General features: G+C 45.7%; 1 protein-coding gene across 2 annotated transcripts in view; it reads right to left on the reverse strand.

The window, feature by feature from the left end:
* Positions 1–528: 528 nt before the first annotated feature.
* The window catches only part of GPR160 (G protein-coupled receptor 160), a 36,545-nt gene continuing 23,507 nt past the window's right edge, over positions 529–13,566 (reverse strand). The window contains exons 2-3 of one of the 2 annotated variants that reach the window (XM_044291511.1): positions 3,285–3,351; positions 529–1,854 (exon numbers count right to left, since the gene is read on the reverse strand). In XM_044291511.1, coding sequence (XP_044147446.1) covers positions 758–1,831 — 1,074 coding nt within the window. In that variant the 5' untranslated portion in view covers positions 1,832–1,854; positions 3,285–3,351 and the 3' untranslated portion in view covers positions 529–757. Of the gene's footprint in view, positions 1,858–3,284; positions 3,352–13,566 lie in introns of both variants that reach the window. The other variant, XM_044291509.1, reaches the window with a different exon arrangement.

Here is a 13,566-nt window from a genome sequence, read left to right on the forward strand (position 1 = left end):
CCAGAATGCATTCCGTTCCGTTTGGTTGCGTCCCCATCGTGGACAGAATAATGATTCAAGCAGCGTTTTTTTTTGTCTGCGATGTGGTGCGGAGAAAGATGGATCCGTCCTGACACATAATGTAAGTCAATGGAGACAGATTTGTTTTCTCTGACACAATAGAAAACGGACCCGCCTTGGTTAAAGATAATACAACCGGATCCGTTCATAATGGTGCAGGCGGATGTATTATCAGAATGGAAGCGTTTTTGCTGATCCATGACGGATCCAGCAAAAACACTGATGTGAAAGTAGCCTAAACTGAAAACCTGGGTGAGTCTATACTGTATTTCTGTATGCCTCTGAGAGGCACAGAGAGGTTTTTACTTGCAGATTCTGAGAAAATAAATGACAGGTTCATTTGCCTGCTGTATTATAGGTCAGCACAGACCTGTGGATTTACAAAATGGTAGTCACAGTAAGGACAAAGCTCAAGAAAATGTACAGAGGAATGTTTGAATGTATCTACAATAAGAAGACCACGTATGCTAGTCTACAAATAGATACTTTATTCTGTACAACCTGAGTAATTTAACATTTGACAAAAGCATTAGGGTATGGTTACACTGGTCGTGGCCAGGATCGCAGAGTAGCGATGATCCCATAGAAATGAATGGGATCTCCGCACCAGTCACAAGAAATCCAGCAGTTCATTTCTATGGGATCATCTCTACTTTGCAATCCTGGCCACGACCAGTGTCGCAGTGTAGCTACCCCCCTAAACATTCATAGCTTGAGAAGTCGCCTCTTTCAGGATTATACACTTATAACTGGAGTGGGCACCTCTTTCAGTGGAGACAGCTTTGTTATCAGCTTGCATAAATGGCAGAACACAGTACTTCCAGCTAATAAATGGGTCTCTGTAAAAAGTCTTCTCTGTGATCTGTACGTCAGGGTTCTTAAGTCCAAAGGATACTGCTATCAGAAAGCTGTTCAGAAAATATAACCAAGGCACATTCATATCCATGTATCCCGGGATATGCGCACATAAAAAGAGAATGATAATTTGGAGAACAACAAATGGGCTCCAAGTGCCCAAAAAAGAAAACAAAAGAGCAGCTATGAGACGTTTGCCTCCTTGAACGGGCCATCTATCTCCCAGATGAAATGAAAATACGATTGCTGTGTTCTTTCCATACGATATTACTTTCAGTGACTTTAGGAATGTCACTATTTCGGAACAGCAGAGTGTAAGCATTTTGCAAATGATGAGGACTAAACTAAGGGACATGTAAAAACTTTGACAGCTAGTGTAAAAATCACACTCTGGAGGGCCAACAGGGGAGAGAAGAACATAGACAAAGGCCCCACTCCATAAAAGAAGAACACAGGCAATGTACAGAAGTCCTGAACAACCACATGGGATATGTAGAGACTTGACGACGGTCAAATAGTTATCTAGTCCAGATGCCAAGAAAAACGGCAAATGCAGAATACCATAGGTATGAGATATAATCTGTGTAAACAGGCAAATGTGGTAACTGGTGAACCTTAAGCCCACAATTGTAAAATCCTGGAAGTAGTGGATGGTAGAGATGGCAAACAACAGCACAAAGTCAACAATGGCAAGTGAGATGCAGCAATAGCCCATGAAGCTGGCACTCACATTCTTGTGTCTTGCCCCGAATATAAATAGGTTCATGATTACTTTGCCAGTCATTATCAAGATCAGTAAACAGCTGGGCTGAAGACTCTGCAAGTCGGCGAGCAGCACTTCATGTCCGTTCATTGTGCCTGGGTCAGGTGTGTTGTCTGCCACAGAGGCGCTGAGGAAACCTGGGTTGTAATACATGGCGGGAATGTGGGATTTTCCTCCTGCTGGAAAAATAATATCATGAGGAACAGTTCTTAAAATCTTTCATGCATTTAAAGGGAAAAACAAATAGCTTTTAGTGTAAACTATGCTATTGCCTCACAGAATAAGGCTAGTTTTACACTAGCATTAAAAGTATCTGGCTGGCTGTTTCGGCAGAGGACCGCCTGCCGAATTTCATCATACCCAGAAAGGGCCGGAGCACTGCCAAACCCCATTGACTATCATGGAACCCAGCGGGGATACAGCGTTAGTGCCGGGATTCGACGGTACAAAAAAAATAAAAAGACGGTGCTTGCACTGGTTTTTACCTGGCCAATTCCCAAAACTCATGCCAAAAACAGTCCGGATCCCATTACAGGCATGTGTCAGACTAGAGCATTTACATCACACCAAGCAATACCCCTCCTTCAGCTAAGTTAAAATGCTCCCACAAGGCAAGTTTCAGACAAGCGAGTTGTCCAACGCGTGGAAGTGCGATTTCACGACCAAAACTCTGCTCCTGTAACGGAAACTCATGGCATTACAATGATTTATAATGCTGTGTGTCCATGCCCAAAATTAGCTGTGATGAGTAGTACTGACATAATTCTGTCAGTACAATTCATTGTGCCCACAGACAACTCGCTCATCTGAAATTGGCCTAACACCTCTCTCTGCCCTGGATGTCCATAAAATGCTGAATAACTTTCAGAGCGGGAGCCTTATGTCATGCAGCCCCCACTCTCTAGAATGCGCTACCTGGATCTAAACAGGGTTGTCGCATGTGCATGGGTTTCTGCAGGTGAATGGGACAGTCACAGAAATGTGTGCAACAAATCTGCTATGTGTGAACTGCACCCTAGGAAAAGATAAAACTTGGGGTTTTGGACAGAAGGGTGTCAGGTACATTTTGAACTTCCCATGAGCAGTTTTGAAATGCTGTAACTACTGATTGGTTCAGCTCTTTTCCAGTGATGCTATTATACTGGTCGGGGAGGCTGAAAGTGGACACAGCCCAACATGAGCATGTTAGTAGCACACTTCTAGTAACAGGAGCTGTAAAGCAGGTTTGGGACAATAGCTCCTACTAAAAGGACATGACTGTTCTTTATGTCCCCAGGTAAAACGTAGTTCAGGATTTACACACACAGCAAAGTCTGTATGGGCGTGCACAAGGTACACTCCGTGCTTCTGGGAGGAAACCATGATCTCTTTTTTTGTCATTTATATTTGATAGAGGCATGGAGAAGTACAGAAGACCTTTCATGGCAGCCCTAGTACAGCTCCGGTGTAACACAACGGTGCAGATCAGCACTGTTCAATCTAATGCGTGATGTTGTCATTTTTCTTATCCAACAAAATAAGTCTTAAATGAGATGAGAACAATGATGAAGTCTAATTATCTATCTCAGGTTTACAAGCAGAACATTTCATGTGGCAAAATACTTACTTGCATCTAAGGACCGGTGGGGCTTAGACTTGTTAAATGAGGAATGCACAGATTGAAACGGAGGAACCTACACAAAGAAAGATAGAGGCATGAAAGCACTGCCTGGAGCCCGAGTACAGTGTATGGACTATTTGTCACCCAGTCAGTTTTACATTTCATTTGCGTCCCAGGAAACTTTATTCAAATGGGGTTTTGATAGCATTTATTATGCAGAGAAAGTTTCCATGGTTACGACCACTCTTCAGTCCAGCAGCATGGCCGTGCTTGTACACTATAGAGAAGAGTATCAGCCTACGTGAGCTCCCACAGTCCCGGCCACCAGAGAGGCTGGCATTTTTTCCTATAGTGTGCAAGCACGACCACCACTGCTGGATTGCAGGGTGGTGGTAACCATGGAAACAAGCAGTGTATAATGTTATGGAAAAATCAATCCAGCCATCAAAGGAGACAATACGGACAGTCACAATACATTAATAAGTGCCTGATGCCAGCACAGGGAAGGAACACTATGCCGACACTGCGCATGCGCTAGCTCTCGCATCGCAAGATTACGACACTCTAGCTTTGTGACGTCGGGGAGCAAGGAGGAGATTTGGAGGATGCGGGACGGTGCTGGGCTTCTTCACGCTGGACTCATCTCACATACAGGACTCATCTCGGGTTAATTTGCATATGTATCAAATCGTTTTTTTCACACAATAAAAGCACACAGAGCTATGGGGACTGGGTATTGCGGATGTGCTAGCGGCGATCTAGCAGCCCATGTCCTCAGCTCTATACACAAAATCCCGGTGACAGGTTTCCTTTAAGCTTCCTGCTGAGACACGCTACACACACTCATGATCTATTCTATTTAAAAAAGATCTCATAAAGGGAACCTGAAATGTTGCTCCTGGATGAGTCTACTGCTGATGAGAGGAGAAATGTCTGCACTACACCACTAGCTTCTCCTGCACAAACCCCAACACACCAAGTATGTATACATACATACATATACACACACATATAACATGAGACCAAGTATTGGTGAATAAGGTAACATAACTAATTAAACATACCATAGATAATTCAAAACCCAAATAATTAAATCATTAATAATATTATATAAAACTCCCAAAAAAGGATCTAATGCTCAACTAGTCCACCGCTGGGTGACCTCCACCCCACTAATAAACACCACAACAGTGAAATATTTGCTATAAAATTGGAGAAGGAAGGAGAAGGGGGTGACGAGGGCGCAGATCATCTTCTAACTTCTGTGGCTTGACCACAGAGATCACTGGAATATAGGAATATATAGTCCATCTTCCTGCCACTGGCACCCGAAACGCTAAAACTGTTTAAAGGAAAACTGGCTTAGTTGCCCCTAGCAACCAACCAGATTCCAGCTTTATTTTCCAAAGGAGCTTTGGAATCTGGAAATCTGATTGGTTGCTATGGGCAACTAAACCACTTTTCCTTTAAACCAGTTTTGATAAATCCACCCCAATGTCTTCCTTGAAGTTGGTCTCATCTTTCAGCCTGATATGCAGTTGTACCACAAATCGGACAGTTTTGCAGGTAAAACTATGGTATACCTACAAAAATGTACATCCATTAGGCGTCCGCCTGTATTCACACTTCAGGATTAAATTCGGGGTGAATTTTCCAAGAGGATCCAAGGCTGATTTTCTGCTGTGGATGTGTAGCACACACACAAAGATTAGGCTTACTGTCATTCAGTAAGGCTTTGTCTGTGCCACATTAGTGAGAAGAATTACAGTTCTCAGATTTTTTTTTACAGCAGCACAAAAAAAAAACCGAAAAAACTGCACCATGTGAATAGGGTATAAACTACTCCAATCAGGCTACTTTCATACCAGCGTTCTTTGCTGGATCCGGCAGGGATCAGCAAAAACGCTTCCGTTACTGATAATACAACCATCTGCATCCGTTATGAACAGATCCCGTTGTATTATCTGTAACATATCCAAGACGGATCCATCATGAACTCCGTTGAAAGTCAATGGGGGACGGACCCCTTCTCTATGGTGTCAAAGAAAACTGATCCGTCCCCATTGACTTGCATTGTGGGTCATGCAGGATCTGTTTTGCTCTGCATCCCATGACGGAAATATAACAGTCGGGTTGCTCCCCGGGATGGGAACGCAACCAAACATTTGGAGCATTCCGTTCTGTTCAGTTACGTTTTGTCCCCATTGACGCTGAATGGGGACAAAACTGAAGCATTTTTCTCTGGTATTGAGACCCTATGACGGATCTCAATACCAGAAAATAGAAACGCTAGTGTGAAAGTAGCCTCACTTGTGTTGCATGCAGAATGTTAGTGTATTTTGATGAGGACTGAGGTATAGCATCTGTGCCTAACCCCTCATTGAATCCTGAACGTGTAAACATAACCTTATAAGGCCTCATGCACACGACCGTTGTTTTGGTCTGCATCAGAGTCGCAGTTTTTGCGGCTCGGATGTGGACCCATTCACTTCAATGGGGCCGCAAATGATGTGGACAGCACTCCGTGTGCTGTCCGCATCCGTTGCTCCGTTCCGTGGCCCCGCAAAAAAAATATAACCTGTCCTATTCTTGTCCGTTTTGCGGACAATAATAGGCAGTTATATCAATGGCTGTCAGTGCCGTTCCGCAAATTGTGTAACGCACAAGGACGCCATCCGTGTTTTGCGGATCTGCAATTTGCGGACCCCAAAACACACAACGGTCATGTGCATGAAGCCCAACAATGAACTTAACCAGACTGATGTGCAGTAAAACCTCATTTCTGCACGGTCTTATCTGCTCTGTGTGGCCATATCCTAATGCAATTCTTTCAAAAGATTCTCTGATCTATGATAAAACCGAGCACAAAAGTGGAGCTGACAACAGTTTTTAAGCCCCTCAAAAGGTCTTGCCCCATTAAAGCATTTGCACTCTGCTATGTCCAGCAGTTTCATAGTGTTGAATGGAGTGGCAGCGCGTAATGTATGACTGTCATTCCATTCAAACGGGGGAACAAGGGGCCCCCTGTTCTCATGATCCTGTGTATAGGGGATAGGTGTTTGTAATGGGACAACCTGTTTAACCGAGTACAAGTCTTCAGGACAAGAATGTGTGTATTAAACGGGTTCTCCGGAATTTACATATTAATGACCTATCCCAGGATAGGTCATCAATATGAGGTCTGTGGCGGTCCGACTCCCCACCGATCTGCTGCTTGAAGAATCTGTGGACTGTCTGATGAGCGCAGCAACCTCCTCACAGGCTTACCAAGCATAGCGGCTGTGCTTGGCCGATGAACATGACTTCACATGGCCTGGGAAGAGGACTAAGTGCTCACAGACCCCAACTGCCTCTTTCTCATATTGATCTAATGTTGATGACCTATTTAATATTTAAATCTGGAAAACCCCTTTAAGAAATTCCACTGCACTCCTGAGATGTGTAATGCAATTACAGCTTTATTACGGTATATTGCCAGGCTCAGATCAATGCATGCCGAATGACATAATAGGCGTCAAAATACCATACATTTCAATCAAAAATGACCGTTACCGTTAAGAAAATCAGAAATACGATCGTGAGGATGGTATCTGTTGAGGGAAGGGTCATATTTATATATATATATATATATATATATATATATATATGCCGTGACATATATACATATATATATTAGCCCTTGTCTATGGGCTCCTCCAGGGGATTAATGTTAGATATGTGCCCCCTTGTCAGATATGTGCCCCCTTGTCAGATATGTGCCCCCTTGATATGTGCCTCCTTGATATGTGCCCCCTTGATGTATATATGCCCCTGAATCAACCCTATAATCCATATATGCTCATAGATGTGCCCCAAGCATCTATGAGCATATATGGCCGGAATCCCACATGCTGGGGAGGGGGAGTGGAGGAGACGAGGAGACCGACAGTTGGACAATTAGGTCCAGCGTCGGCCTCTACAAAGGACAGAGGATCAATAAGATCCTCTGCCCTTTGTCACCATCTCCGGCAGCGCCGGAGATGGTACGCCTCACAGAGACATGGGAACAAAGAGTTCCCATGCCCCTGTGAGTGGCTGACCTCCGGCGCTGTAATTACAGCGCCGGAGGTAAGCGTCCGCTTCACAGGCGGGAGGATCAAAGGATCCCCCCCTGGAAGCGCGCTCCGAGATCCTCGGGCCGGCGCGGTGTCGTCATATCACCGCGCCGGCCCACGTATTGAGGCCGGCGGTGCGCATGCGCATGGCGCCAATAGGGAGACTGCGAGCGGGCGCCGCCAAGTTTAAATAGACCGGCGGCGCCCCGCTCAGCAGTCAGGTAAGTGACCCGGCGGAAGAGGCATCCCCTAGACCAACGAGCCCCCCTGGACAACGAGCATAACACCGCTAAGTATCTCCCCCTTATACTCCCTACCACTATCCCACCAACGCTTTCCCTGACCCCATACTGCTCCATATTGTACCCTGCTGCCCTGACCACATACTGCTATCCCTGACCCCATACTGTTATCCCTGACCCCATACTGTTACCCCTGACCCCATACTGCTATCCCTGACCCCATACTGCTATCCCTGACCCCATACTGCTGTACCCTGACCCCATATTGCTTTACCCTTTAAGTCCCTGACCCCATACCCTGTTACCCCTGATTCCTAACCCTTATATTGTAAGTCTCTGCCCTGTTACCCTTGCTGTGTTCAACCCTTATTTTGTGGTAGCCCTGTCGTGCCTACCCCCCAGATACCTCACCCCTATTACCCCATAGGGATAGTATAGAGCCAGGCGGGAGGGCTGTTATACCTGTATGTGTGTATTGTATAGTTAGATTGTGGGTGGGATTTGGGACTGTGTAGTGTAGTTAGAACCGTGTTAGTATATTGTATTAGTGTGTGTATCTATATTATAGTGTATTGTTATAACAATATATATCTATCCATTTGTTTAGATATATATAGTTATAAACATAATAATTCCTTTATAATTGCAAGGAATCACTGCCGTAGAGTTAGTATATTGTTGGCATTGTATTACTAATGTATTATTAATAAATACTGTGTCATTTATACCTATTGTGTAACGTGTGATTACTAGTGGTAGTCAGTAAGGCGCGTGCAGCTAGTAAGGCGCGTGCAGGAGATATCATAAGACGACTCACGTATTTATGAATATTAATTATCAATATTTGCATAAATATTGGTGATTAATATTCCTCTTTAACATTGGCGAGCCAGGCCCACTGCTGTGAGTTTGTATCTGTGGTTGGTTTTTGAACGGAAAAATCGCTTACGCTGTGAACTAATCAGGTGGGAAGGACGCGGTCAGTGGATCTGAGCGTCCATAGCCTGCAAGTTCGGACAGGTAGAGCGGGTTTTTCTCGATCAGAACCGGACACAGAGCAAACTCTACAGCAGAGAATCTAAAATCTTTCCTGATCTCTGTGTACTAATATTTTCTGATTCCCTTACACGCCAACTGGAGAGAAGTCATCACATACACCACTGAAGAGAGAACCATCATCGTTAAAACAGAAGTCGTCTGGCTGAACGGGAGAAGGCATTCCGAATATTGAAGGACCTCCTCCACGCAGCAACACAGTATCAACGACACCAATGAAGATGGCCTCTCGTCAAAAAGTGAGTATGAACTTCACCACACTGCAACACCTCAGCAAACATAGCACATACAACCCCATCATCCCCACCACTTACAAATCCACTGAGCTGCTATGGTCCACTTTATTGGACCAGGCATACGCTCACGATAAACTCAGCACTAACTAATCGTAGTGTGTTCAAAAAAACAAAAAAAAGACTCCAAATGCTAGCCAAATTGGTTCACACCTTTGAGGATATCATTTGGAAGCCAGAACATCTAGAAACACTTAACAGCACAACAAAGGCAGAGGAAGTTTCCAACATGGCAAACTTTCACTGCAATTGTTGTGTTGAAAACATTAAACAGTTGCACACATTACAAACACAACTACAAGAGAAGTCCCAGTGTACGGCCGAGAGGGGCAGGGAGATTTGCGTGTTAGAGTCTAGACTCTCGGACAAGGAGAGTTTCTACTCTGACATGGACAAGGAACTGCTCAGACTGTACACTGAGATAAATCAGTTCAGGAACAATATGGTATCTATGGATAGCATGATTGTTCAACTTCAAGAGGACCTGGCTGCAAAAACGCAAACCATTGCGGATTTGCAGCAGGTCATCTCTAATCTGTCACGGCCTGGTACTAACAGCATGTTGCCCACGAAACAGGTTTGTGTTTCGGGAACGGCACATGGGGAGACAGCGGCGACAGCGCCAATATCTTCCACGGATCAAACACCCGAGGCAGTAGACACCAGGGGACAGGTGGAACGGACGCTACCTTTTACCCAAACACCCAGGGAGAATAGGGGTAGCAACCGATTCCAGGAACAGGACAACGATTGGAGAGAGGAAAGTGGTTGGCCATTTACCACTTCCAATCTGCCAACGCGTCCGGAAAGACAGGAAGATTTTATCCTAACCATTCCAGTATGGAAAGGATAAACTTCCTGTTACGGATTTGCAAGGAGATCCCAAAATATGATCCCATTGTAGATCCGTTTACTTCATGTGATATCTTCGAGGGTCACTGTAACAAGTATTCAGTGGCTCACGAATATCGCATGGAGTTATTCAAGTTATGGTTACCTACACACCTAAACCAAAGGTATGAGGTAACGGGGAGGACACAACCAATGAATGGACAGTTTTATGACAAGGAGGAACGTCTCTCCATACTCATGAGACTGGCAACGGGCCATTGGGACGTCACTCCAGATATCCTGTCCAAGTTCAAACCCACTATACATGACGAACCTTTGTCTATGTGTAGTCGGTTTGAAGCCATGTATAGAAGGGTTACAAAGGATCACGGTGTCGGAATTCCACAGGGTATGATACGTATGTTTGTGGAGAAATTCCCATACCTTGATACTGCAATCCGGTTAAGTGAAGCCAGGGAACCATCCCTCACGGATGCTGCTATGATTATTGAGCAGTGCAGACAGGATACACTGCTCAATAAGAAATTTGTCAAAGTGACGGAGCGTGCGCCTGTACCTGATATATCTCAAGATGATCGGGTACAGCACACAAAGGGTAATTCAACTATTCGCACCACGGCCCCGCCATTGGAAAGGATAGGAAGCATTCGATGCTTCCTATGTTTACAATACGGGCACATAAAGAGGAATTGTCCACAATGGTCACGTAATAACCGGACAAATCCTGAGAGAACGGGCAATAATAACGGTTTCAAGATGAAACCTAATTATGCCAAACCAGTGGGGGAATATCTGGGACATTCACAGGTCCAGACACCAAAACGTGTGGCTGTTGTGAATGGCCCAGCGCGTTCGGTAAGGAGTGTGGAATCCCTGGAATCCACACTAAGGGTCCATAACAAGAACCCACAAGTGGCAGTATGTACCTCACAGGTACCTACTGGGAGTCTGGTAGAAATTGATTGAAGATCAGGGATCCCTAAAGAACTGGCGCCAGTATGTCCTATCATACTGGATTCTTCAGGGAGACCCCACATAAAAGCCAAAATCAAAAATCAGGACGCCGAAATCATGCTTGACACTGGTGCGGAAATTTCCATTACCAATGTCAAACATGATTTACATCCCAACAGCCCTCAGTGTGTGGTGATCGGATTTGATCACCAACAAGGGGGGGTGAAGGCCCACAGAATAGAAGAAGTAATTGTCCAGATTACCACTCACACGACCCTTAGGATCCCCATGTGGTATTACCCCGGTTCTGACAACATTATTGGAACCGACATAATGACACAAAATGGGTGGATCCTAGATCTGGCAAATAGTATTGTATGGAAGGGTCCCAGACAATCCAAGGTGTTTGTCATCCAACGCCAGTTTCTGGGACCACCATTGCCAACAGTAGATGACTCTACTGAAGTACTTGAACACAAATGGCCTGAGATCTCGCATAATCCAGATCTTGAGCCTATTGTGTATGAGTACCCCGATCTGTGGGCCCAAGGAAAAAACGATTGTGGCAGACTGATTGGAGTTCAGGTGGACATACAAGGTCCCGACCCTCCACCTCAATGCCAATACCGCTTTCCACCAGAAGCCACCCATTCAATTTTGGACACTGTCCAAGAATTGAAAACTAAGGGGGTGGTCATAGAGGGCAATTCTAAATGCAACAATGCCCTCTGGCCAGTAAAGAAAAAGGACACCAATGCATGGAGGCTCACCATAGATCTCCGGGTCCTCAACAAGTACACCCCAATGTCCGCTCCAGTGGTGGCACAGACTCCCGACATCATGGCCAGAATAAGCGGCAAAAGTCGCATATTCTCAACCATAGATGTTGCCAATGGGTTCTTCTCTATTGAACTCACTGAAAACTGTAGGTACAAATTTGCCTTTACAGTAGGGGACAAACAGTACATGTTCGGTGTACTCCCCCAGGGATTCCACAGTAGTCCCACGTATTTTCACCAGGCATTGGCGGCCGTTCTGAGTGTATTTTCACGGCCAGGATGCCTTCTGCAATACGTGGATGACCTGCTCTTACAAACAGAAACCATAGAAGAACACTTGGTTCTGTTAAAAGAGCTATTGGGACTCCTGGCCAAGTCAGGACTCAAGCTGAGTCCCCACAAGGCAAATTTGGCCAGAACGGAGGTGACTTTTCTTGGAGTCCAAATTTCTTTTGGAGCCAAAGGAATCGTGGCAGCCAGAGTGGAAGCCATGGTAAAGTTACCTAGGCCGGGCACTCTACAGGATTTCAGAAAATTCCTGGGAGTTGCTAATTTCATGAGGGAGTTCATAGAGGATTTTGCTGCCAAAGCAAAACCCCTCTATGAACTCCTCAGAGGAGAAGACCCTTCAATCAAAGGTTGGTCTGATGCACAGGAAGAGTTCTTTTCTACTTTGAAAAGGGACCTCTCCTCTGCCCCTGTATTGGCTACCCCCCATCCTGAAGGGGAAATAGCCATACAGGCGCATGCAGGGACGGAGTCTATCTCAGCGGTCCTCCTACAGCAGATAGGGTATGACACTAGATCGCTGGGATACTTCTCCAGGTTACTTTCGCCTGTTGAACGAGGGTTCGATGAGTGTGCCAAACAACTGGCAGCCATACACTATGCCGTCAAAACCACTGAGCATATTGTAGGCTTCAGGCCCCTCACTTTGCAGACTCCACACTCTCCATTGGCCCTCCTGCTCTGTGATACACTCCCTGGAGTCTCCCAACAGAGATTTGGGAGGTGGATTATGGATCTCAGTGGCCGGAGTCTACAGGTGAACCACAAAGCCAAGTATGTTCTGTCCCAGTTACTGAACCTAACTGGCACCGAACATGACTGTGGCCAACCAGCGCACATCAACGCGCCACAAATTTTCAGGACCGATAAACATCCAGAAGACAGAGCCATCTTTGTTGATGGCTCTCGATTTTTCATGGATGGGACCTATGTCACAGGTTTTGCTGTGCTGGATGAGACCACAGGTACCCAGAATCTTGTCAAGTTACCAGGTCACATGTTGGCACAGCGGGCGGAACTGGAGGCAGTCAAGAAAGCCTTACTTCTTCAACCCCCAGGGAAACGAACTATATATAGCGACAGTTCATATGTAGTTCGTTCTCTCACCCTGCACCTGGACACATGGAAAAGACGAGGATTTGTGGATAGCCAAAACAAACCTCTGGCTCATGTGTCGGTCCTGAAAGAACTTTGGGAATGGGGCATGGCACACCCGGCGGAAGCAGCCATCATAAAAATCCCTGCGCATCAGAAAGGGGATGAGCCTTTGACGCTAGGTAACAACAAGGCGGATGAATTGGCCAAACTAGCGGCAGTGTCTGGGATCCTTCAGGAAACAGACACTGAGCCGCTACCGGCCTACCAGATTGCAGTTCGTACCAACCTGAGTAAAGGCCCGGTGTCATTTGAGGAGGAACAAGCAAAAGACCCTCTTCTAATGACACACCTCACATCTCCACAGCATCCCTGGTCAAGACAGCAAGGGATCCTGTGTTATGATACCGGTACACAACAGCTTCCTCTTCCCGTGGTTCCACAGCATCTGCAAGCAGAACTGACCAGATTGAACCACCAACTGTTTGGACACCTGGGCCGGGATAAACTCTTGTCTCTCCTGAGAGACAAATTATACTGGCCGGGAATGTCCAACACAGTAGAGGAAGTAACACAACAGTGCCTGGTATGTGCTCAGGTTAACCCAAGGGCGTCAGCCCTGAAGCCGGTGTTGC

This window comes from Bufo gargarizans, chromosome 4 (genome assembly GCF_014858855.1).
Source record: "Bufo gargarizans isolate SCDJY-AF-19 chromosome 4, ASM1485885v1, whole genome shotgun sequence".
NCBI lineage: Eukaryota > Metazoa > Chordata > Amphibia > Anura > Bufonidae > Bufo > Bufo gargarizans.